Source organism: Seriola dumerili, unplaced genomic scaffold (genome assembly GCF_002260705.1).
Source record: "Seriola dumerili isolate Sdu_G_001 unplaced genomic scaffold, Sdu_1.0 BDQW01000169.1, whole genome shotgun sequence".
Taxonomy (NCBI): domain Eukaryota; kingdom Metazoa; phylum Chordata; class Actinopteri; order Carangiformes; family Carangidae; genus Seriola; species Seriola dumerili.
In genome coordinates, this window is record NW_019174424.1 from 2,255,034 (window position 1) to 2,282,585 (window position 27,552).

The following is a 27,552-nucleotide window of genomic DNA, read 5'->3' on the forward strand; positions in this document are numbered from 1 at the left end:
CAAACACTAATAAAGTAGAAAATGTGTCCACATACCTGTCAAACAACCCCGGGCACTATCACTGTGTTTGTGTTTTGATGATATTATTAGATTAAGATTGAGTTTGTGAAGTATTCCGTTTGCACACACATCGTGCCTAAAGTCTCTCTGCCTGTTCTTCTAGTCTGTTCTACCAGTAGGATTCATTGGCCCAACTTGCTATGTCAACCACAACCACACACACACACACACACACACACACACACACACACACACGCAACACAGCACACACACACCACACACACCACACACACACACACACCCACACACACACACACACACACACACACAGATCAGAAACAGACTTTGTTTTGAGCTCATTAATTGGATTATTGTGTAAATTCTGAGATTACTCAGAATATTTATGGGTGAAGATATTTGTATTCAGACTTTGGCTATGGATCCTAATTTTGGGTGGTGTTTAGCCATCAGAAAGCTGTTGGTATAAGTAAAAACACTAACTGCTGAAATGCGTCATACCAAAGATAGTATCAAGGAGGGGATGTTAATAAATGTACAGCTGTAACATTTGACCTACAGTTTTCTAATTTACAGTGTATTTGGGTATTAACTGTGATAAGCACAAAAAAAAAATCTGCTAAGTCAAATTTAGCACCAACAATTATTAAAACACTTTCACTTTTAAATTCATGCAACAATTGACGCTTTTGGCTTAGCCTTTCTCACTGTACCTGAGCGCATCCTCTAGTTTGGCTATCTTCCTCTTAGCCTCTGATTTCTCTTTCTCTGCCTCACTGTGGATTGCTAAAACCTGAGAGAGAGAGAGTGGGAGAGTAAAAGAGGAAAAGAGAGCAAGAGAGGTGTAAGTGAGTGCAAGAGCAGACACCATCAAACATCACTCAACAAAACTCTCCTGTCTGTGACCTTGTGCATCTGGTCTCGTCTCTTCTCTCTATCACCCCATCAAAAGTACCATCTGAGCCTGTCTGCCTGCACAGAGGGCCTCTCACTCTTTGGGCCCTTCTCATGTCCAGTTACCATACTCTGGCCTCCTTCATGTGTCTCATTTAACACTCCTGAGCAGTGGAAAGAGGAATCTTTCCAGAGGAAACAAAAAGGAAAATGAACAACTGACTTCTCTCTCTCTCTCTCTCTCTCTCTCTCTCTCTCTCTCTCTCTCCTCACTCGTCTCCCTCTCTCTCCTCTCTCTCTCGTCTCTCTCTCTCTCTCTCTCTCTCTCTCTCTCTCTCTCTCTCTCTCTCTCTCTCTCTCATTGTTTTCATCTCATGTCACCTTGTAGAAAGAAAAAAAAGAAAAAAGTAAAGGTGGAGAAATATGCAGGTTGATTACAAGGACAGAATAAAAAACAGTCTATGTTTGAGGGAAACAAAAAGACATCAAAACCAAACTTTCTTATGGAGAAGTTTAATTTAAATTCTCCCTGACCCTGAAATAACGTGCACAGAGGCCTGTTAAGCTCTTGCAGGTGTATCAGACAGAGGGCCCCGTATCTGGGTATGCCAGCCTTCCACCAACACACACATGGTAATTGTGGCACTTTGAAGATGACCCAGGTGCAGTATGGTCTTTAAATCTGATCTTCACCCAAGACGTCTGGCCTGGTCTGGTCCAGCTCAGATCATTAACAATGGTCTCTGTAGTCTATGGTTTATGACTATGCACTATGGCTTTGAAGAGGGTCCCTCAAATGTAAAAAACTGGGTGCAATTAAGTGTAGACCCGGGTACACTGACAGAAAAATGTCCCTTTTTAAATGTTCTCTTTTGCTGCGTGACTCTACAAGTTTATTTAGATTTGCTTACAACTCCCATTGTCCACTTTCTTCGCTTGATAACCCTTATGCTAAATTATAAAATTTCCATCCTCCTTCATTTCTTTGTCCAGTCTTACATCTACCCATTAATCATGACTCTGATTTTACGAGACCAGACATAAAATCTAAAACTAAGGGGAACCAAAAGGAACATGTGACTCCATGCTTTGATCTCTACTTGACCGTAATCACTTTGTCCAGGGCTGTTTTAATGCAACGACAGAAGCTATGGAGCTCAGTGGATCAGTGTTCCTGAAGGAGCAAGTTACACACTACCTTTTTCTCACAGTTGATCTGCAGTTCATCTTTTTCTTGCTGAAACTTTATCTCTTGATCCTGAAAGGAAGAACAAGTGAGATAAAATTAAGCAAGTCAAACTGTGAGGCATTTGCACATGAACAACACATTGTGTGAAAGACTTACTCAGACAAGCCCATTCTAATCTTAAGCATTGTCACAGATGTCATTACTACAGTCACAACAGAAAAGATGCCAAATGCCATTGAGTCTCTCTCTCTCTCAACCACACACACGAACACACCACACAGCACACACCACACACACACACAACACACACACACCACCACACCACGCACACACTACACAACACACACACACACGAAAATATGCCCACACCTCCATCGCCCAAAGCATACCCTGAGTTGTTGGTGTCTTCTATGTTCACTGTCCTGCAGCTGCTGTTTGAGATGAGCTGCAGTTTTCTCATAGTCTTCTATTACCTCAGAGGCCTGGACAAGAGAACCAAAGAAAATTGGTTTAAAAAAAAACAAAAAAAAACAACTGAATTTGGCAAAAGGTTTTGTACTTTGCATCAATCAGCAGTGGATTTATCAGGCAGGTGGGGAGGGAGAGTCACGTGGAGGTGTTGTGGTTATCTGGACCTTAGTAGCAGACAGAACATGTTCCTGATGTAAGTGGCTCATGTCAGTCTCGTGTTTGGCTTGGAGCTTCTGCACGGTGTGCTCGTACTGCTCACACTGCTGCTCCTTTTCCCTCTGCAGGATCATGGTCCTGTGGACAGTTAAGAGCTTCATTCAGACTGTGTGGTAGGATGGTTCATAAACACACTGACCTATTCACTTGTATCCTCTTCACCACTCTATATTTCTTCACCTTTTTATCTCTATTTCACATGTCAAACAGTTACTGACCGTCTGTTGGCCTCCTGAAGTTCGGCACTGATGGATGCAATTTGGATCTCCAACTGGGCCTTCTCCTGTGTCACCTTCTGACGCAGCGCGTTGCCCTTTTCCACCTCAACTGACTGTTGTTTCACTCGTAGCTCTAGCTCACCAACCGTTTGCTCCTAGATCACACAGATACACAGAAACCAATAAACCATAAAGGTTGAACCACAGAGGGCACTAACATGAGAAAGTGTCATTGGTCTGAGGACTGCATCCTTTTTTAACATAGTTTAATCTTTATTAGTCCTGTTGGAAAAGCAACTTGAGTTTGTACAAGTCATGTTTTATGGATATTCTATAGTCTGCAAACATCACATCAGTTATTAGCTAGCCCTGTGTGTGTTAAAATTGCCCAATATGTTTGTAAAAAAAAAAAAAAAAGTGTTGCTAACCTCAAAGTCTGGGCATGTTTATTAAATAAAAGAGGATGTTTAAGTTTGGTTTCACACAATTCCAAATACTGAGAGTGCTAATGTCCTGTAAAAGGCAGCAATGTGGCAGTAACAGCACAGAAAAAAACCCCAAAAGGTTTCCAAAAAAATCGTCTGTTCAAATATTTTGAGGTAGAAAATGATGATGGTTAGATTTAAGAAAAAAAATGAAAAAGATATTTTTGTGCTTTTACTTATAGTTGACATTAGGGAGATAACAGGAAATCATGCTACAAAGGTTCCTAGCTGGACTTAAACCAGGGGCCTTATAGTGCATGGATAGTAATGTGCAAGAAGATCCACTGAATACTCGGAACTTATGATGTTATGTTGCAATAACGAATGTTATGGCTGAAATGAAATTACTCCATCATACACCAATAAATGTCACTACTGCCAGGCTTAAAGGAGACTTATGTCAGTATTGTTACTGAATAACAAATGTCAAAAGCTCGGTCAGGTTTCTGATATTCAAGAGAAAGAAAATGATCAAAGTCCAACTGCTGCAGACAGCTTCTTCCGGCACTGTGCTGATGAAATGTCCCCTCTCTGCATATTGTCCTCCAGTATGTGCATGTGTGTCTTTATGTGCGTGTGTGTGTGTGTGTGTGTGTGTATGACAACATGGAATGCAGTGTGGGCAGGCTGATAAAGGCGATGACGGGGTGCTGATTAAAGATGGAGCGTGCTAGTAGATCTACATGATGACAGAGTCTGGCGATGACAGAAGGTAGAATGATGGGAGTGGAGGGAGCGGTGTGTTTGAAAAACTATGAGAGCAGCGCCCAGCAAGGCTGGTGAGAGAACTTTTTGTATTTGTGTTAGCAGTGTAGGGCACTGAGAAAAGGAACAAGGGGCCTGTGTTAGACTAGGACGCGTGCTGACACTTAGCTTTCTGGCAGGAGATGAGAAGAAGCACCTCCCCAGGCTGAAGCTGGACTGGGTACACCTGGACACACTCAGTGGGAGCAAATTATGTACCATAATTAAGTATTTTGCAAGGAGAATTACTAGGTGTGAAGTACAGACTACATACGTCACATTAAGAGCTTTGTTCCCCTTCAAAGATTTAGAAGTGATAAAGTTTTGAAGATGAAAAACAAACAAAAAAAAAAAACATGAAATTTGTGAAGAAAAAAAAAAAAAAAAAAAAAAAAATCGTACAGTGTGAATGATGGCATTTTACAGTTTAAGTGTCAGAACTAGGGCCAGCAACTGAAGGACAGCCTGCATCACTCATCTCCTGAGGCTTGTCGGGCCGTGTGTATGCATGCATGCTGCGTTTCAAACACTAGAGGAAGAGCAGTGAGTGGAGGAAAAAGTTTAAACATAAGCCAAATGAAATGGAGACAGAATAGACTTGAGGAAAAGGTATCAATATGTTTAGCCCTGTTTTCTCTATGACCATTACTGGGGATGCACAGATATTGTTTTCTAAAACTGATAACACTAAACAGTACTATATGATTATGTATCTGTATGACATATTGCAGACTTAAGGTAATTTAAGTGTTATTAATTATTCAGGTGCAATTATTACATTTATGTACACATTTATGTGTACATTTATGTGTAAACAATCCGACGAATATCAGCAGTACAAATCAAAGAGATGTTGCCACTAGTGAATCTCTAACCACAACACAATAACAATAACATCTCCATTATTATTATATGGACATGCATAGACTACAGTCAAGATGTTTGCCTGGTGCAGTACCAAGGCAGATACTGGCATGTATTTATTTTCAAACACCTACTCAATCATTCGATCTGTTCTGCCCTTTGCATAGGTAACATCCAAAAATAACACCAGCTGACATATCTGTAAGCCCCTTGTGAGATCTTTGATCTGCGCTGCATAGAAATCCAACCAGGTAGCGATGGGAAGATGAACATTCTTCATTTCACTGTTATTAAACCAGATCCAGTGTGCTGTATTAGAACGAGCATGAATCATCAATCTGAGTTTGTCTTGGCTTGCAAGCGTTACTGAGTGAACTTTTCACATTGCGTCCTGGGTATGAACTTTTATAAGCATCCACACCCCCCACTCCCCCCATAGAGAGTAGAGGAGTAGTCAAGGCCTCAAACATATAAGCATAGTGTCATTCACTGTACAACCCACATGTTCAAAGCTACTAGGTCAAAACCATGTAGGACTGAATATTTAGGTCTTCTAACTGATGTCTTGAAATTTTATCCTCCCATGAATAACAAGTCAACAGAGCAAGACACAAAAAGACACAAGACAACCTTGATTCCAAAGGATTAAGCATGGAGACAGCAACCACGCAACCAGAGTGTTAAAATAACTCATCTGAGATAAAGTCCACTTTGAACATCCTATCCTAGGTGTGTGTGTAGGTCAGCCCAAACTCATGGCAGGACAGCAGCTAATATAAAACGACAGAGGGCTCTTTTCATTCTCTGGGGCCTTGTCTGTTTTTAATTATTAAAAGAGGGGCCTTACCACCGGGCCTGCACTGTCCAGTGTTTGATGCCTTTTAAATGTGGGCCTGCTGACAGATTAAGGCCAGGAGCAATATGTGTGTATGTGTGATGCATATGACAGCCCATGAATGCTGATACTGATAACAATACTATTTATGAAACAGTGCATTCAACTGGCCCCTGGTGTTGATGATCCCCACTAACGAAATGTGCATGGTTCTACTTAAAACCAAAGTCCTTTCATATGACATCAAAGAAACAGAAAAAGTGGCTTTGGGAGGTGCGTGTATGTATGTGTGCACATACATCTTCAAGCACAAGCACTGCCATGAGTAAGATTTCATACACACTTGGATCAAAGACCTTTATAAAGATGACAGATATAAGATATGAGAGCCATTCTCGCCCAGAGGTTACAGGATGTCTCCTTTCATTTGAGCCATGAAGTGGCGTGGGTCACTATTTTATAATTAGAGATATGACAGATGTATACACTTAGAGATTAAGATGGCAGGAGTTTTATGCAAAAATACACCCATCTTGTCACCCAGAATCCTGTTTGTTCCAGTGAAAGTCTGGTTTTGGGTACAGAAAATAATCTACCCACTTGAAGTGTCTGAACACTTGAACAGCACCCACTTTAGTATAAAGTGAGGACCACAGATTAAATAAACATGAGTATAACAAACCAAAGTCAAATCATGTCACATGAAGTCTGAAAATTGTTAACATTAAAATCTATTACAGTTTGATGCTGTCACAAAGCCATCTTGTGTACATACAGCACCTTTAAATCCAAAATCCAAAATTAAAGTTTAATTCACCAAGATCAATATCTATATTCCATCTGAAAAAATTTGAACAGCTGTTTATTTATTATTTACATAAAACAGTCTGAGAAGCTAGGGAGGATAAATCCCATTTGGTTAAAGTGCTAGGATTTGTTGGGCATCTGAAACATGACAGGGTCCCCCAAGCAAACACTGCTTTTTTGTAAGAGGTCGCAAGTCTCAAGTTGGAAACCACTGGTTTAATATTGAATGCATTGTATTTTATAAACTGATCATGTTTGTTTTGCAAATTCTTAATCAGAAAAATAGCTAGCAATTGTAGCTGTCAGACAAATACAGTAGAGTGAAAAATGTACAATATTTCCCTCAGAAAAGTAGTGCAGTAGAAGTATAAAGAAGCATGAAATCGAAATACGCAGGGAAAGTACAATACTTCAAACCTTACTCAAGCACAGTACTTGAGTAAATATACTTACTGATATTCCACTGAACATAAACACACACACACACACACTCACACTTGCCTGTTCCTGTACTCACAGTTACCTGTGACCGAGCATTATACTCAGCCTCCATCTTTGCCAGTCTACGGTTGGTGTCCTCCAGCAGCTCCTGGATGTTCTCAGTGTGTTTCTTCTGCAATTCAAACTTCTCCTGCTCCATCTCTGTGACAGCAGCATGCAGCTGGAAGGTCAGAGGATAACTACATATCAGTCATTGATCTTTTCCAAGACTACTTTGTTACTTTTGTCTTTTCACAAAATGAATTTCTTGAGCCATGTAACATATTGCCTATTCAAAGGGAATAAACGTAATTTTTATTATTACATCTGAGAAAAACTGTTCCACAAGGTTGAACATCACATGCTAAGTGCCCCTGGAGAGATGAGTGAAAATTTCATTTGGATCCAATTGAACCTCAACAGCTCGATAAGCTAGAGCTATCAGGAATGAAAACACAATTTACCCAGTACAGAGAGCATTCATTTTTCAGCACTAAAAAAAACCCCACACTAACTGAAACACAGGTCTGGCTGCTGGCGGCGAAGTCAGCTAGTCTCATGCTATCAAACAGTCTTCCTCTGGCTCAGGGCTGCAGCATATCCAAGCCCTTCAACTTTTCCTCATACCCTCTTCTCCCACTCGTTTTTCAGGGAGTCGGCGCTCTGATCCGACATCTTCTTCAGCTCCGCAATTTGCTTCTCTTTGCTCTCGCAGATGACCTGGGATTCCCGTAGCACACTTTGAACTGTGGGAGTAAACACACACACACACACGCACACACACACACACACACACACACACACACACACACACACACACACACACACACACACACACACACACACACACACACACACACACACACACACCAGTCAGGCCCTGCTTAAGGGTATGTACACAGGTAGCTACACACAGACAGACATATACTCATACTCATTGTTGCACTGTCAGTAATCAAATGTCAATAAATATATTACTTCTATCAAATGGGCAGTAACGCTTCTTTTTCCCAAGTTTATAGGTTTCTTAAACATGCGTTTCGAGACAGATGAAAGAGTATAGAGGAGAAGAAATTAAGCATGAAGAAAAAGGCACACATTATGCAAATAAACTTTGAATTGAGCAGTACAGCTGGAGAACCTCAATCTACACCAGTGCAGTCTCTTGTGGAATTGCATCTTTTTGGGCTTTTTACTCTGAGTGTTCAGAGACACTAGTATAAACATCCTCCCAGTTAACCCTGCATTCTTGTGACCTCTCACCTTTCTTCTCCAGCTTACGGATCATCTCCTCCGATTCCTTCTGCTTGGCCCTGTACATGCTCTTCATCTCCTCAATCTCACCATTCTTTCGGTCCAAAATCTAAGGAGGGAGAGGGAGATTGTTTTTAAACATAGTGGAGAACATTAAGTTTTTTTTTTTATTACTGAGAAAATGGCTTGCATACATTATGATGGTTCTCATTAAAATGTCTTTGTTAAAGCTTTTTTCTTCCACCTGTACCTATCAGGGCTATCAACCCAAAGCTATCAAATGACATGTTTTACATACAGTTTGTGAACACTTGGTACACTGACTTAAGTTTTAAACCACTTGCAGCTACGTGCCAACAAGGCAGAGAAGAAGCAGACTATTAGCAAGAAAACATAAATTCAAACAATACAGGATTCACAATTTTGAGAAAAATTATCTCTGCAAATGTTGGCACGAGGAAGGAAATAGGGTTTGTTTAGGCGCAGGGATACTCAATATGTTTTGGTGAGAAATACTGAAGGTAAACGGAATGTAAACATTTGCTTGTTTACAAGAAAACCGAGTGTCTTGTTAGTTGTACTATTTGTGCCTTTTTTCAATTGTCCTAAGTTATCAATGTTTTTCATGATGTTAAAGGTTTGTTTACATCAGTCATGTTTATGGACCCTCAATTATGATCATCTGACAACCACAAAAAGCAGATTTTTTTATCTTTAAAATGAACTCCTCAATTATGTATGCTAGTTCAACTTGAACAAATATAATCAAAAATTTAAAGACTGGGTGATTTATAAGGACATGGAACATTTTGTATGCAAATTCACTGTATGGTCTGACAAAACTTCATCTTCCACATGCATATCTAATCCTAAAGAGACTACGGGCTAACTGGGTGAAATGATGACTGAGTGAACCACCTGTGCTGAGGTGTGATGAGGCAACTGCATCTGCTTACTGCTGCCATCTGTGTGTAATTAGTTAAATTAGACCATGGAGAGTTGAGGCTCCGGTAGAAAAAGACACTCTAAGCACTCTCCATGTTGCAGAAGAAGGTGCCTTGGCTCAACTACATAATACAGTATATATGTATATTATGCAATTGGTCTAAGGGTGTGTCTACTGCCCAGGATGCCAGAAAGCACATTTTCAGGTTCTTAACAAATGGCTATTGTGCAATGTATAGGTACGGTTAATGTTCAGGTGACTGTCCTAGTGTCCCATGATCAAATTCTACTCTCACAGTGGAATAACATCATCTACTTAAAAAGTTATTCTAAACCTATTTTAAGCATAACTGAGAATGGTATTGATATTTCCCATCCAATTGACTAGACAGAATAAAGCAACTAAATTTTCTGGCTGAAATGGCAGAAAGTAAGAGTAGCTATTTTTCAGTCAAGAACTGTCCCAAAGCCTGTAAGACTTTATCCCTCTAGTATTTTGTTCTACCCAAGTGCACTTAGTTGCCAGGCCTGTCATCCTCTGTGTGAATGGGACAGGGGAGATGAAAGGAGGCTGGAGCAAAGTTCACAGAACATTTAGGGACACCCAATTTTTTCCATTTCACCACCCCAGAGAGATTGTTGTCTTTTAGGGGTCCACCAAGCAAGGCAATGGCACAGTGTCAGGTCCAAGGATAGTGCACTAGACGGCGGGAAATGACAGCTTTTAGAGTGCCCATTTTCAGCTTTTATAAGCCATCCTAATGCAGGGGGAATCCAGCCTGGCTGTCCACAGCTTTAACCAATGGCATCAGTTAATAGAGTAAAGAGAACTAGGAAAGAAAACATACAAAACAAAATCTGTAGTTTGAACATGAGTATACTTTCTGTACACACAGAGGAACAGAAACAAATTTCACAACACAAATGTAATTTAATGCCAAACAAAATACAGTTAAAAAGTCTCTGGTGTTTCCTGTGATCTGCTAGTAATCTCAGATCATTTGCACGTTAAAAAAAATAACATTAAAGGTGGACTAAGCAACACTAATCCAAGACAGTTTTTGTCAAATTCAGTGAATATCTCCTGACTGTCCACTAGCTTTCTGTTCTGTGTGCGTGCTGAAACGAAATCTGGTGTTCCTACACAGCCCTGGCTTTATAAATAGGAAATTAACAAAGTGGCTTGGACCGAGACACAACACTATTCTAGCTGATCAGCAACAGGGGAACAGCTCATGCACAGGACAAGGGAAAGACGAACAGAAGTGGGGAGATGAGGGAAAGGGGGCAGTGGGAGCATATACTCCACAACATAATCACATTGTCAAGAAGGAGAGATGCATCAGCAACAGGAACAGCAAAAGAGGAGAAGGTCAGAGGAACAAAAATTGAAAAAGAAGTGCTATGGTCAGGCGAGGGTGAAGAGCTGTGGTAACATCGGTGAGGCTTTCCAACAGTGGAGACTGCATGGTCGGAGGGGGAGAGAAATTCAGCCCTGGACTTATCCCCTGGAACTGGCCCGCACCCTGAATGACAGGTCTACATAGAGTGCCGAGAAAGAGACTGAGGTGGCCGGTAAAAACTTTGATCGTTTTGACGGCCTACAGGGATTTGTCCCGGAAGTCTCAATGGCCAGTCCACTCTTGGTGGAGAGATTTCAGAGTTCAAAGGCCTGATGACGGATGTTTGCTGTGTTGTTGGGTTTTATAGGCACAAAGATCAAAAAAATACAAGTTCGCTAGCACAGCCACTAAATGCTATGGTAGGTAATGTTACTGTTGTGGAAATCTGTAATAAGAATCTTTTTGGGTTTTACTCAAATAAATAAATATATTTTATATATACATATATATATTTATTATTTGCAAATGGGTTCAGCACTCATGCAGAGATCAATGGTCCCTGCAGAGTGAGAGCCCCAAAATGAGAACAAACCAGTCTCTTATACTAGAGCAACCAAAGATATGGGAGTATCATCCCTTAACTGGCAGCTAGTGGTGTCAAGATGCACAAGCAGGTAGCTGTAAGTTCTCAGAAGACAAAGCCCAATGAAAAGGGAAGGAATGCAGATAAAGAAATATTCATTTACTATAGTCAAGGACAGTTCAGCTCCAACTGGAACAGTGAGTTCTGTATTAACTACAAGGGGGTTCAAATGAGGTCACATGAGAGCACACACATGATGGCACAAATTTTTCCCATTAAAATAAGAAGACAGGTTACAAAAACAATCACAATAAAAATTTCCAAGACACTATATAGTGTCTCTAGCTTTTACTTTGCTGTGTTTGTGTGCATGTTATTAGTTTGATGACGTTTTATATTAAAAAGGTTTGTTTTTCTTAAGCTATGCATCAGCAAGCATGCCCTGTTAGATGCTCTATATTCCACCATTGTGTCGTTGCTTTGGCAATGCGTGTCCATGAATTTGGTGGGCGGAGCTTTGAGGAGAACTGTAGGGAAGGGTGTATTTGTTTTGCTGTTGAGTTCAAATATCAAGTTTTTCTACAGAACTGCATACTTTACTTTTAAGATGCGCTTCTTCACCTGAGGTTATTAAATGTTTCACAACTACACACACTACTGATCCACAACCATTAGCATACAACACTCTGGCCTGTTCTCTCATTACTCTCTCCATTTCAAGCAGGGGGACAATGACCAGTAGCCTTTCAGTAGCCTATACATTATTCATAAGGAGACTAATTAAAACAAAATCTTAGCTTGCCCACCTTCCATCAGGCTCGTTAGAGTGCACCCCAGAATCACCACCCTTTGAAGCCATTAGAGGGAATACTGGGTAAAATTCTGAGGAAATTAAATTGGACATAACTTGCAATCTGTATGTAATTAAAGAGAGAGAGGGAGAGAGAGCTAGCTGTCATCCTGTCTCTTGTCAAACACAAAGAAGCCATGGGCATCTTAAAGTGGAAAGAAAATTGGAGTGTTTTTTCTGTTTTATTAAAAGCATCTATGGCAGCAAAGGAAAGTCATACCGAGGACGTGACAGATCCCAGGTGCTTGATCTGCAGCCTAACTGATGGGCACCTAGTGTGAAATAAACCAGCTTTACTGTTATTTTCACCAGCTGACAAAGAGCTTTGAAGAGATGATTATTTGCTGGATGGGGCAATGAGAAGAGGACAAACTCGTTCCTTTCCTTTTCATTTGCCACAAAACGGAATCAAGAGCCAATTATGGGCATTGTAACACAGGTTAACTAGTTTTCATGAGCATTCAAGTTAACAGTCCTTCCTGTCCAGTTGCCCCAGGAGAAATTCTCAAGTCATTTGACACTTCTTTTATGTGTAATTTCTCAATATAAACCGGTAACTATAAAAAACTCATCACAGTTATACAGTGGACATCACACACCAGGACCAGCCTAGTTTGGGTTCACTTTAAATAATGGTTGCTGTTGTGATTGAAAAGCAGTGTACAATTTCATGCTAAATGCAAATGAAAAGCAGTAGTGGCCCAGAATGGGATTCAGCCATGATCAGACTACACCCTTCCCTTGCAGACTGACCGGAAATCCTTCTCCAGAAGCCAATGGTACGCAAAGTCAGAGTCAAACTAAATCCAAATCAATGCTGGACATGCACCACAGAGTATAAAGCACACTGAATGTTAGCTGTGCTTCAAACAGTACCTGTGTTAGGTTAATAGTATTAATGTAAGATGAGATCTTCTGTTTTTTGTGGAATTTACGATCACGTACGACTTCAAGGCCAAATGTGAACTCGCAATATTTACGAATTAAAAATTTGCTATTCATATTTGTCTCTTTCCAATTTGAACTAGCATAATTCATTATTATGTCACCAATAATGTTACCTAAGTCAGTGTTGTGATAGGGACCTGCTACAATATCATTAGAAATTTTGAAATTGCTGACACTTTCAACCAAATATACCTATTCACAAACTTTATAGCAAGAAATCACATAATGGTGGTGAATCATCCGTCCACATTGCTAGCTGGTGCTGGCCGATTATCCATCACCTTTCAGTTTGGATTCTTACTTTCTGAACATCTGCATCATGTCTCTGCTGCATCTTCAGTTTCTCCTCCTGGTGCTTGGACTCCAGTACTTTGATCTTCATCTCAATCTGGAAAAACGCAGAAAACCAAATTTCACATGTGTAACTCTATGAACCACTTTTACCCAACTCTTTTATTTTTTCTTCTTTATACTTTTATTCCCATGTATGAAATGAAATTGCTAAGCAAAAAACATCTGATTAAGGGGATGAAAGAATATTTACTACAAGGCAATACAAGCAACAAATATTATTCTATTAAGTTAAACATTGAGATTTGTCAACTTTTTTATGCTTTGGGAAAAACACATCATATAGAGTGACAGGATAACAGAGATAATGTAAAGCCAGATGAAAGAGGATACACTATGAGCTGTCTCACACAGCTGATGATAAAATGAACCACATTAACAATTAAAAACATTTATCCATGCACAGAGCTTCAAAAACCAGTGTGAAGCTGAGAAGTACCCAAGTCTCTCTCTCTCTCTCTGTATGTATGTATGTATGTATGTATGTATGTATGTGTATGTGTATGTGTGTGTATGTATGTGTGTGTGTGTGTGTGTGTGTGTGTGTTAAAATCTTCAGTCAGTCTATAGTAAGAATAATGTGAAAGTGTGTTTGTGTTTGTGTACTTGTGCATACACATAGCGGTTACACATGGTGGACTGGCTGTTTTGATTTCAACAAAGTATTTTCAGAGGATCAAAAGTTCAAGTGTTGTCGTGTGCATGTTGGAACAGATCTCCTTAAGCTAGAGGGCTTCCCGGTCTTAGTCAAATAAACCACTAATGATCTATTCGTCAACTTCTGTAATTGACCAAGAAAATGACTGAATGATTTTTCATTATCTATGGTCTTTTTTATACAAAATGAGCCATTACTCATTTGCGATTATTGGAAAATAATCATCACATCTCTGCCATCACAATAATATTCACAAATATGGCTGGTCTTGTAGGGCGTTCCCTTTGCATGCGAATTGTATTTGTTTGCAGAGAGACAATAATACTAAATTTTTTTTAGATTTTTGAAAATTGTATGAAGAAATTGTTGTAATTGTTAGGTGAAGAAGTCCAGTAATAACAACTAAAAATGTCTTTAGTTGCTATTTAGTAGTGTGGTCTTGGGTGAATTGCTATCATCTTTAATATAACAATCATCCATTTTAAAGCACCTTTAAAATGCACTTTTTTGTATCTTTGACAATTTTGCTGCTACATTTTGTAAAATAATTTCTAGTTATTCTCTAGTTATTGTCCATCCGTTAGCTGTTTTCATTAAAAATTATAACTTGCTTCTTAAAAAGGTTTTCCTCATCTTCTTTCTAGTTAGTTTGCTACAAATTACACACACGATGTTTCCACTCACAAACACACAACACATGGAAATACAAAGAGAGCCTTTGACAAAAAGATGACTGGCCATTTGCTTTGATGTCACTACTCATGTTTAGTCACTGTCTGTTCTGGTGCGTTAATCAACCCCGGAGCACGGTGACAATGCTCTTCCTTTGAAAGTGTGGTTATGTGTGTGAACATGTGGTTAACAATGTCCCGAGGCTAGCACTTGTTTGTTCTAGTCATCAAAACAATTAAGTAGAAAATTCCCACTTTACTTGGCACAGTCAAACCACATTCGACCTTGTCTTGGTATAGATCAAAAAGAGGCAAATGTGGTGATGGCCCAAATAAAAATATGATTCAATTACAGTATGGTTGGAGTGTATAAATATTGATTAAATACAATAAAAACTTAAAAAACAAACTGGATGTTAGAGAAAAATAAATGTGTATTCATGCTTTGGGATTGAAATAGTGGAATCTTCGAAGCCCTGAGCTCAGATTTCGTGTTTCTTAACTAAAACACTTAAATTGCCTTCTAGATGCCTCTCCTCATTACTGCACTTGAGCTACATTTATGCACTATATCCTTGAAAAAGCTCTGTTAAGTATTCTGTCTCTTTATTCTTTGTCTTTTTTCATGATTTACTGTCATTTCTTGTGCAATCGAGGGGACCACAGGAGACCTGTCAGAGTAGAAAGGAAAAAGCAAAAAAAAAAGTGTGAGAAAGAGAGATGGCAGTGATTGAAAAGCAGAAGAGTATAAGCGGAGACCTGATTCTGCCGGCACCCAAAAAAAAAATGTGGGGGTGTCATTTTCTCATCCTCTCTTCAAATGTTCTTTGGAGAAAGTTTGTCAAACTAGATCAGGGGCGTTTGAAACTTGTTTATAAAGGCGTCAGTGAAGAAAGGAGGAGGAAGAATGTCGTACACCTAAGGCTTCTGAGATGTCTTCAATCAGCCCGACTGGGTGGTACAGCTTTTTTCCCTCTTCTCTTCTTCAGAGTTGTAGCGGGCGCTGTAAGATGCCATGTTTTTTGACACTTCGCTCTTGAAAGGATGAGAGGGTGGGAGGGAAGGAGAAGGAGGGGGCTATGAGAGAGGGAATGCAAGGAGAAGATGGAAACAGTTGCTTTTTTCTGCTCTCAAAACAGGCACGGGGTCAAGGCCTTTTTCCCGAGGGGGATGTGTTCACAAATCGTCTGCTAACTGTTTGGGCTCCACAAAGCAAGGTTGAGTTTGTGCATCTCCTTCGTCTTGCCTGAGATGTACAATGTCCTGGTGTGTCTTTCATATTCAGTAAACACAGATGCTCTAGGATAGCTGGTATCCAGCGTTCCGCTATCTACTGAGAAGCAGCAAGATGCCATTTCACCACTCTGACAAGAAGTTAATTTGCTGTGGCCTGTCCAGATATTAAGGTTGCATAAAAACTTTGGCAAAAATTGAATCTCTGACATGTGAAATAATTTATTCGCATAGTTTCAGGGAAAGGTAGCTCTAAACACGGAGTAAGTAAAAGGTTATTACTTTAAATTGCTAATATGAATACATCAAGTACATAAGAATCAAGGGCAGAAGACAGAAATGCTTGAAATAGTAACTTTATCATTATGGAACACTGTTGGTCCCTTGTGTCTACCAGCCTGAAGCACCATCTTGAAAGCCAAACTACAGAACTGGTCCCCTTTAAACTACTAAGGCTCACTCGCTTGCTCTTTTTTAGCTTTGAAAAGCGATCAGATAAGACAGGCTATGGACCTCTAAATCACAGGCTGAGAGCTCAAGCTCCATCCCAAAGGATCCACAAATTAGAGAGACTGCATCATTATGGCATCAGAAAGCAAAGGGTCTGATCCCCAGTCAGGGGCTTGTGGCCATTAGAGTGTGACTGCTTGACACTAACACATTCATCTACCATGCTGTGCCTGCTGCCAACAATCCCTCAGGTCAGGTACCAAGCTGGTAGTCTGAACTCACACACAAACTCTAAAAGAAAGATGGAGTGCTTTAATCAGTCTGTCAGTATCTTCTACAATCACATGACTCAGGCCTATGGCTAAGCCTGACTCATCAGTCTCCATTTAATTGAATTTCCAAATAAAGACCCAGCCCTCATATTGCTGAGCACTGCTAGGGTGTACTAAAGGATTAGCAGGACTTTGCTGCTCCTTCGAGACATTTTCCACCACTCACCCATAAGCAAACGCACTGTATAAACTAAGTGACTCAAAGCAATGGAAGCTTGCGGTGAAGTTTCTCAGCTGCCACTCATTGTTCCATAGGAAAAGAGAAGTCAGCATTCTTATCAATGTAGTCGGTAGCTTAGTGTGAGGATGAGCCTGGTGTGAAAGCTGAGACGTTCGTTAAGCCGCCACCAGCTTAATGACATGTGGCGTGTAGAACGCTTTAAACCTGAGTAAATTTTCAACTGGTTTTGGGGATTAAAGGGGAAGTGATGTCACTGTGATTTCCTAAACTGGGCCTAGACAGCCACGCAATAGCAGGGTTGGACAAGGCTTCCATAGCGCTACAGGAAAGCTTAATGTGGCTATTGAGGATGATAAGGTTAAGGTGGGATTGGTGACTTGGGTCTCCTCTACAGGGAAATATTGTGTGTGGGAGTGTGTGTGGTCACAGCTGTATCCTGTGAGGTTCAAAGTTCCTGAAATCCACCTAACCCTCTTTTAATTGCTAATGGTGACTCAAGACACATGATCAGTGAAGGCATCTTAAATGATAAAAACTCAAAAGAAGAAGAAAAATGGTCTTTTTAATATCATGTCAGGAAACACAGACCTATTATGGTTCCCCTTTTACAGGGAAGAGGGTATTGTCAAAAGGCAATTCCCAGAACCTTATGGGAATCAGAGATGCACTGGGACAGTAATGCACAGTTCAAAAGAAGATTCTGCATAACAAGGCATAAAAACAAGCCCAAAAGACCCCAACCCTCATGCTAAACATCATAAACAAGACTAAATAAGAGTCTACAGCCACATGAGCAGCTCTGTGAGGCTGTACTGTGCTTTGAATGCTAACACTGGAATGCTTACATGCATTTAACAACAATGCTAACATGCAATTATTATGTTCACTGTGTTCACAACCTTAGTCAAGCGTGTCACACAAAAGTGCAGAAAACACGAAGTACATCAAGTACAGCTGAGGTTGAATGTTTCAGTGTATTTGGTCATAAACCAAAGTATTTGATAAATTAAAATTATGGTCAGTATATCTTTCAATCGTCTTTGAATATATGCTCACGGTATCTTTTTCACACACATTTTCCCTTAAAGTTCCATTTCAATTTTATTAAAAAAGTGAAGAAGTGCAACAGATTGGCTATAGAGGGCAAATATAACAAATTTAAGCACCATGGGGAAAAAACTCCAGTTCTACACAATTTTCTCTCGTTTCCCAATGTGTCCCCTCCATTGTCTCTGTGAATTTCCTGAACTGGTTCCCATTCTGAGAGTATTGTGGCCTCAGAAGTACAGTTTCCCTCCTAAAAATTTATGCTCTGGTTCAAGGCCAGAGTACATACAGTACATACAAATCAAACAGACAGTCACTCATACCAGTGTCAGACTCGAGTTAAACTATCCACCAAACATACATAGAAGAAGGGGACAAAATATTAGAATTACCCTTTGATATAATGTAGTCAAATATAAAAATATGTTGACTAAAGCCTCAATGACCATATAGTTGAATCAGCAATCAACTCAATGTTAAATTTGTATTTTACAGGTTAATAATGTACAGGTGTACCTAATAAAATGGTAACTGTGTATATCAAAGTAAAGTTGGTGTAGGGTTAAATGTGGTCTCCTGAGATGTGATAAATTTATATTCCCACCACACACAATTGTATGGAGTCAGTCAGCTAATCTGAGGCAGGATCAAACAGCATGGGACGTTGCTTTAATGTTTTCCTATTGGTGTTGCTACATTCAATATCAGCCCACAGGTAGACCGCTCGAATGGGTGGACGTGTACAGGAGTGTGTGTTCACGCATGCAAACCCTCTTTCAGCAGTCACAAACTGAGTTTTGTTATGACAGGTCAATAAGCAAGACCATTCTTGTCCATCATGTCTGTATGTGTCTCTTCCTTTCTCTTTCTTTCCTTCCTTTCTGCCTCCATTCTCTACCCTCTCCCGGTGAAGCCGATCAACCTGACTGGAGCGCTTTCCCTGAGCAGACATGAAAAGCCATGACTATTACAGCCAAGTCATGCTCAGTTTTATATTTAACAGTGCGAGTAAAGGCGAATGGTGGGGGGAGTGAGTGGTGGTTTGGGAGAGGCGGGGAGGGGAAGAGGGAACTTCAAAGCATGCTTTCAGAATGGGATTTTCAGCTTAAATCCACATAAGGAAAAAACTGTCATCACTAGGAGCTGGCATTATTTTTGTCTTCTATGAGGAACGCTCACCTCGGTCATCGAAACAATACAAACTATGCACAAGGATGTATGTACATGGCTGTTAGGTTGTCTAATGCCATAAAGCAGTCAAGGAACCTTCAACCTCTGTATGTGTTCAACACTTGCTTCTATAGAAATACCAAGCGTACCGACTAGTGAGTAGTAGGGATCTCGGCTTACTGGAATGGATATAAAGGGCAGTCTTTTAAATATCATGTAGTCCCTTTGAATACGCAAAGAGATGGCATCAGAATTATGAAAGAATTCTGATATTTATCACACAAAGAAGCTTTCAGGTACAGTTGGGGTTTGCAAAGAGCTTTTCGGTGCATACCTCCTTGCTCTGTGCAAGCTGTGGGCCCTGATCGTCGGCCAAGGTGCTGTTCCTCCCAAAGCTTGACTTGAAAATCTACAATGATAAAGGGGAGAGAGATTAGTTTACAGGGTGACTGTAAAGTTCAAAGACAACACTGTCGTCTGCATAACAATACATAGACCACAAGGGACCCCCGTGACAACTTACCGGAGACAAGGGAATGGGCTTCTCTCGCAAATACCTAGGGTTTTCAATCTGAAAGAGTCAACAGAAAAACATTAGACCTCTCTTTCTCTTCTTCCTCTCCTAACAAAGCCTTTCTACTCCCAGGATCTAACCTCCATCTACAGTTTGTCATAAACAATGTGGGGAGTACATCAAAAGCCCGGTGCTGTGGCTTGACTCTCTTCCGTCAACCCTTGCCTGTTTAGAAAGACAGAGTGCGTCAGGCTACTTCAAGGCATTGTGTGTGTGTGGCCGGCTCTGTTTCCGATCTCAACCACTCTTTGCTGTCCTGACACAGTCCTTTTGTCAACACTCAGGACCGCTAATCTGTAAGCTATCACCGGTCCGTTTACCGTCAGACGGAGACGAATGTGTACACATCCTTGCCAAACACTGACTTGGCATGTTCTATGATTATAATACGAAACACAAAAGACGGAAAAAAGAGCAAGCTGCTAAACCACCTGAAAGTAAAAGGGTCATGTTCCAAGTGACTCTGCAGCATTAAATCAATACAGCTCACTAACTGTGACCAAACTGCAAAAAAATCTGTGTGTCGACAACCTGCTATTTTCCTTCCACTACTTGACGTTTGTTTATGACCCCATTACTTTCTTGTGAACTAAGTATCACACAGTGTTTCTCTCTTATGCACTGGGGCTGTCTGTAGGGGCTGCCAACTAGCTCCAAGATCACGGCCTTTCAAAGCAGTAGAGCTGCCTTTGGAGATGACAGCAACGACGCCCAGTAAACAGTTCTGTTGCTAATATCTTCAACATGGGGATGAAGGAGGAGAAAAAAGAGGAAGAGGAGGAGGGGGACGAAGGAGAGGAGATAGGCGAGAGTAGTGTAGGACTCATTCAGTGGTTAAAAAAAGGATTTAATGTTGTAAGGTGACACAAATCATGAGGTAAATCCAGAATGAATGGGAGATGAGAGAACAGAACCTGAAAGAACCTCAGAGCTGGGACTAAAATAGTTAGTCACAATCTGTTGCTTCAGGGTGAGCCAGGGCCTGCCTCCTGAAAACGTCTGCTTGATGTGGGTAAAAACAAGTCAGACATTTTATTAGCTGACATACTGTAAGCCCTCAACAAAAGGAGACATCCAGCTGGTCTACAATCAGATTAATTATCAAAATGCACACACAGAAAGATAAATACACAAGAACAGACCACTCAACACAGTTATTACAGATCAGCATCAGTGGTGAGCCATGATGTGCGATAAATTGATACTTAAATTTGGCACGGGCTAAAAAAAAAGATCCATATTTACTATGTGATGAATCAATCAATATCCCTCTAAACTAGTGCCCAGTCTGAAAACAAGAATGGGATTTCTTTTTATACTCACAGACAGCCAGTCATCAGATTTGATTGAGCACAGCCCACAGGGCAAGGAAGACATGTAGACTAAATGCTGTGGTGTAATGCTGGCAGTGTGATACTAAACTCGGGCTTGCTGCACACATGTATGCCCATGCCCTTCTGTATGTGTGCATTTCATTTGCTGCGTGCCCACACACACACACACACACACACACACACACACACACACGCTCCTGTGAGCAAATGTTTGTACAGCCTCACAGCTGGCACAGCGTCCTGTGTCATTGGAACCTGACGTAGATGGATGGATGGACGCAGAAGAGGAACGACACCCCACATCACAAGACCAGGATCTCCAGCCAAACAAACATACTGTGATTGATGGCTTCCTAGTTTCAGGCTAGTGTTGAGCAAGCCGTAAGCACACCCATCTAACCACAGACAATGGACAGCCAAATGGCAGGAACTACTCTTAAATTCTGTATTGTATGAAAAAATAGGTCATGGTTTTACGCAATATTCTTTTTTTTTTTCTTTACAGGCAGGTCAGTGTATGCTGCACGTAACAATACCGTAACTCCAGCAGACTAAGTAAAAGATGAAACAAATTGTAGACCTGCTGGATCAGGCTTTGTGTATCTTAAAGGAACTCCTATCTGAGTCTCACGCAATCTGTTGTTTACTGTCCAGTATGGCCACTATGCCGACTTCATTACATTAGAGGTGAAATGAACAAAACAATATGGACTGCTTCAGAACATTTAAAGCAAAGCTAAAGATGTGCTAGATAGAGTGACGCTTGGCTGTGCTGAAATTTCATAGGAGCTGGGCTCTTTGAAGCAGTGCATCTATGAAACTTCTGTAAACTTGAAGGGGGTTTGTGTGTGTGTGTGTATATGTGTGTGTCTGTAGGAACATCTGTTGATTTGAAAGATGCAGGCTTGGGGGACCGTTGCCAAGCAATGCATCTTATCAGCGTCTCAACACAGAGGAGTGCAGAGCGGAGCAGTGCACGGCTTCACGTCTGCTGATAGATACCTCAGATTACCCTAGTACTGAAAGAGAGAGGGAGAGCAAAGACGAAGGAGTCAGAGAAAGCTGGATGGAAAGAGAGAGGGCAAAAGACAGAATGGCAGAACAGAGAGAAACAGAGAGAGAGGGGGATAAACAGAAAGAGAGGGGCTGTTCTATGAAAAACATCCATGTGTAAGTAATGTGGGACAAATGACAGAGCTGACAAGCAAACGAAAAAGAAAAAGAGAGACTCGGGGTCATGCAGGTGAGGAGATAGGGAATAAATAAGGGAATAAAAGACATGAGGGCAGAGTGCTTATCAAGCCCTGGCTTGGTGTACTCCAGACAGAGGAGATAAGAGAGGTGCACACATCTTCAAATGCTCAGTTTACACAACCTTTCTTCCACTCCTCATCCTACCCTCACGTCCCACAATGGCCCTGAGGTGCATACAGGAGGTGGTTTCAAGAGGACATAGGTGAAAGGGATTTCTTTATCCTTTGCTCAGTAGTGTGTAAGCAATATAGCTAACTCAGTGTCATTGCACTATTGATTTAGATTTACTCGTGAGTTCAGGCATTCAGAATCACTGTCACTGTTGAGCTGCTGCATGTTGACAGCTGTATGTAACCAAGAAGCTCAAGGCATGCCCCTGGACTCACCCCCAGGTTCCAGCTGTTGAGACGAGCCTCCAGGTCACTGTCATCAGGAGACATATCCGCCTTCAGCCCCCCGTCCACCTGAGGAGGAAAAAGGAAGGGAAAGAATGCGTAAACGGAAAAACAAAATGAAGGTTAAGGGAGGGGGTCATATAAATTAGAGAAGGAAATTTAAATGATTTCTAACAGTGCTTTGATTGGCAGTTTGGCCTGGGGAAGAAAACAGCAGAAAGTGATGGAGGTTATTATTTTGACACAATGTAATTCCTCTTGGCAACAACAAGAAGGTTCTTTAAAAGCTTACAGATATACAGTACACCCACATGTGTTCTCCTTCCATACAAACAGTATTCTACTCCCTGGTTATCTCCATCTCTCCACCCTTTGCTCCCTCACTCTCCTCCCTCTCACATACAGCACTCCAGATGTTTGGCAGTTCCACATCATTTCCGTCACGCAGTAAATTCCACAAGAGGGGCATATGCAGCTACACCGCATGTCATTCTTGTTTTCCTGGGCCTTTTGTTACAACGGGCCTCCGGATTTGTTTTATACAGTATAATTCGAATGCTTCCAGGGGTTCTGTTGATACAAGATCAGTTTACTCAAGTCGAGGTTGGGCAGCAAGGTCGAAATAGGGGAAATATCTAATAAAGTTGAGAGAGCGATAGGGAAAGGAGAGATGTTGTTGAATTTGATTAGAATCTGGCGGAGTGTGGACCTTGGGTGTACCTCAGTGGAACTGCACTGACACAGAGAAATGGCTGAATGGAATAGCTGAGGATTAAATACCCCTTCTGATTAAAAAGGCATTAAGGTCCCAGAGCTTCACTCTCGCATAAACAGAGTACACGTTTCATTTCAATATCTAGAAATGCTAAGTATGCGGGTCACTGGCTGTTCAAAGCTGCATGTCACAGTCTCTGTATCGCACCAAGAATTCAACGCTATTTGTTGAGCACTGATAAGTAAGAATAGCCTCAAATGGTTTTGGCCACACATGCACCACGAAGAAATATACTCAGTGGCTACTTTATTAGGTACACCTGTACAATCTAATGCAATCCAAAATGCCAAATAATCTATCTTTGCGTAGGACTGCTCCATTTTTGATGACATTGTGGGAAATTCAATTATATGTTTATTATTGAGGAAATAGTGCATTATTTTGAAAGGTGTTTATAGGTCAGAATATTAGGAAGACCTCTGAATATAATGCAGTCCAGTACAACGCCAACTATGACACCAGGGCTAAAACATATAATTAAATGAATATGTTTCTGACTATATCACCAAAGAGCAAACATTATGAGATTTACAAAGATAGATGTTATGGCAGGGCTGTTGTTTTGGGCTGCATTACCTACATTAGAGAGTGGCCACTGAGAGTAGATTCATGATGGTTTGATGAGAATGATGAACACATCACCCTAGAAACATATTTCTCAATCAGCTTCTTATTATGAGCGATGTGGTCCTACGTGAACACACAAATTTCTGCCAGAGATAGAACTATTTTGGTTGTTTTGCGTGACAGAGTTCTGTTTGTGCTGTTTTTTCTGTGTTCCTCCTGCTGATTTGAAGTGGGCGGGGCTCCACTGGCAAAAAATAACATCAAATATTTCAGTACAGCAATCAGGACTCAGAAGTTTTTGAACTGAATTTTAAACTATTCTGAATTATCAACTTTTTTCAATGTAATTTAGTCATGATTGAAGCATAATGTAAACTAAATAATAACAAAAATAAAATTATTATTATTATATTATTAATTATTGTTGTGATCTTTGCCATCCAATGTTTTTAGAGAGATGTTGACTCAACAAGGTTAGTATAATGAATAAAAATCAACAGCACCACAACCTTACAGTTGAATCAACGCCTCTCTCAAAATGTTTCAACAAAATCTGATCATAACCTTCCTAAAAACGTAAGATTTTTTTGCATTAATTTTAGCAAGGTGTATCTAATAAACTGGCAGCTGAGTGTATGTTACTGTCAAATGTATTGTTATCACAACCATTAGCTACATGTTTGTTCCTTGAACCAGCATCTTAAGAGTTCTGGGAATTTCCTCCAACTTCATGAAGAAATTAGACCAGGAATTTCCAAATTGGTCTGCATTAAGGAAGAAAGCAAAACACTGTGGCTACTATTTTCATTGGCACCATCAGGTTTGCTCTTAATATTTCAATGTGTCATCACAGCTACCTTGCAGCAATCTCGAAATCTTAAAAAAACCCCTACTTGTTGAATATTAACACAAGTATGCCAGGGAAATACAGAGGTGTGGTTGACAGTTTGAAATACAGTGATGAACTAACCCTTCTGATGTCATGTCTGGGTGATTGTTTGAGTGGACTGGAGGCCGTGGGTCGTGATGGGGTCCTCTCCTCATACAGCCTTCTCCTGGTAGAGATAAAGTGAGAGATACACAAAAGGAAAAGTGTGAAAGGTTAACCTACAGTATGTGTGTGTGTGCATGTCTCTGGAGTCTGCTCTTGTCTCTCTCTTTGCATATGAATGTGCTTGCGTCGGCAGAGTGCCTTGCTATTTACACAGATCAACATCTGGCATTGGTTGCATGGTTTGTGGTCTGCATTTCATCCCATCTGAACAATAAACGTCTCTGCTATACATCAGTCTGTTTCCATGCACAGCCCACATGGCACCAGTCTATGGCTTGTTCAATCTTTTTATAATCATACACTTCAATCATTGTCCCTCATCATGTCCATCATGGTTTAAACAAGCAGCTTAACAGGGAAACTGCTCATATTCACAGGCATACATGCACACACACACATTTCTCATTCTCACTTCGCTTTTTCTCCCGTGCGCACACATGAACACACACATAAGGCATAACTGAGCTCAGTCTCATTAAAAGCAGGCACACAAGGGACTAATGGCCTACTAATGCTAATTAAATGAAGATGTAGATGAAGACGGGAAGATGTAGGACAACAATGAAGAAAAAAATTGCTGTCATCTAATAAAGACATCACATTACGTTCTAGAGGGCACTGTTTCACACTTTCAATTTGGAGCCTAAGGGCTTTCTTTTCCTCCCATGTAATTTTTTTAGCATTCCTTGTATTGAGAATTTTGAACATCATTTGTCACAGGCAGTGTTATCGCATCAAGGAGGAAAGCACTACTGCTGTGAGGTTTCTGGAAAGACTGCTGAATGTAAAACTAGAGGATATCTCTATGCTGTGCATCATACTCCAGCACCTCTTTAACCTCAGTTTATGTCTGGAGAGGGTCCCTGTGTCATGGTAGACATCCTGCCTGGTACCGAAGAGGATCTATCCAACTGCCACCAAAGACTGCAGGCCGGTAGCACTGACCTCAAACATCATGAAAGCTTTTGAAAGACTGGTCCTGGATTTCCTCCGGCCATTGGTCAAGCCTTCATTAGACCCCCAATGCCCTTGTACAACTGCTCCACTGTGCCTACAACCACCTGGATAGGGCAGGGGATGTGGTCAGAACCCTGTTATTTGATTTCTCCAGCACCTTTACCAACATTTAGCCTTCTCTGCAGGGAAGGAAAATGATTGCTCTGCATGTTGATGCTCCTCATGGACTACCTTGCCTAATGTCCTCATTTCAGAACTTTCAGAACTGTGAGTCAGACAAAGTGGTGAGAAGTAGTGGAGCTCCATTGGTGACTGTCCTGTCCCCTTTTCTCTTTACCTTGTACACCTCAGACTTCAGGTGCGACACAGAGAACTGCCACCTACAGAAATTCTCCATTAACTCTGCAGTTGTTAGATGCATCAAGGGGGAGGATGTGTCAGAGTACCAGAGGGTGGGGGAAAGTTTTGTGGACTGCTGTGAGCTGAAATACCTGCAACTCAACATCAGCAAAACAAAGGAGCTGGTAGTGGACTTCAAGAGATCCGGGACTCCTGCTTCTCTCTCTTTCCATTAGGGGAGAGGTAGAGATGGTGCAGGAGTACAAACACCTGGGTGTCCACTTGGACAGCAAAACTGGACTGGACCAGGAACTCTGCAGCTCTCTATAGGAAAGGCCAGAGTCTGCTCTTTTTCCTGTGAAGACTCCAGTCCTTCAACATCTGTGGCACCATGGTATGGATGTTTTAAGAGTCTGTGGTGGCCAGCAACATTTTCTATGCTGTAGTCTGCTGAGCCAGAGGCCCGCGGGTGGCCAACACCAACAGACTCAAAGTAATTCAGGCCAGCTCAGTCATTGGGGTAGTCCTTCTGCATGTAGTCGCGGAGAGGAGGATGTTGTCAAATGACAATGAATGATGACTAATTTTTAATAATTATTAACAGTATGTTTCAACAACCAACGACCAACAACCTTGAAATTCTGTGTAACAACATGTTACACAGTTTCACATAAAAAGTGAATGGGAAAGCGGCCTCAGACTTCTGGATTCCACTTTACACTTTTTATTCTTTATTCACTTTTTTGAAAACACGGTTTGTCACTCAGCCCCTAAATCAGAAGAGTTTCTAACTTGTTTTTACAATTTCTGTCTTGTCTTCATGCTGTTTTAAGGGTCTTTGTCCTGGCTGTGTGGGACAGCTTGAAATCTGCTGCAATTTTTTTTTTTTTTTTTTTAACAGAGTCAGGCACACAGCTGGTGATGTTACTTATCACTCTGTTGTTTTTCCTTCTAAAAAATAACTAGAATCACCGCCTCCAGTTGTATGCCTCTGCCAACGAGCCAAGTTGCAGGAAATATGGTCACAATCATCCCTTCCTGAGTAACAGCATTGAATAATGGCCAG

At 40.9% G+C, this 27,552-nt stretch overlaps 1 protein-coding gene across 1 annotated transcript in view; it reads right to left on the reverse strand.

Moving 5' to 3' along the window:
* Nucleotides 1-27,552, reverse strand: part of cep112 (centrosomal protein 112) — a 99,183-nt gene that overhangs the window by 64,522 nt on the left and 7,109 nt on the right. The window contains exons 4-16 of the mRNA XM_022752538.1: nucleotides 25,107-25,191; nucleotides 22,786-22,863; nucleotides 19,761-19,808; nucleotides 19,572-19,646; nucleotides 13,446-13,532; nucleotides 8,485-8,584; nucleotides 7,849-7,967; nucleotides 7,259-7,402; nucleotides 3,007-3,161; nucleotides 2,737-2,866; nucleotides 2,491-2,583; nucleotides 2,111-2,170; nucleotides 732-811 (exon numbers count right to left, since the gene is read on the reverse strand). Of these exons, the coding sequence (XP_022608259.1) occupies nucleotides 732-811; nucleotides 2,111-2,170; nucleotides 2,491-2,583; nucleotides 2,737-2,866; nucleotides 3,007-3,161; nucleotides 7,259-7,402; nucleotides 7,849-7,967; nucleotides 8,485-8,584; nucleotides 13,446-13,532; nucleotides 19,572-19,646; nucleotides 19,761-19,808; nucleotides 22,786-22,863; nucleotides 25,107-25,191 (1,254 nt within the window). The remainder of the gene's footprint in view (nucleotides 1-731; nucleotides 812-2,110; nucleotides 2,171-2,490; nucleotides 2,584-2,736; nucleotides 2,867-3,006; nucleotides 3,162-7,258; nucleotides 7,403-7,848; nucleotides 7,968-8,484; nucleotides 8,585-13,445; nucleotides 13,533-19,571; nucleotides 19,647-19,760; nucleotides 19,809-22,785; nucleotides 22,864-25,106; nucleotides 25,192-27,552) is intronic.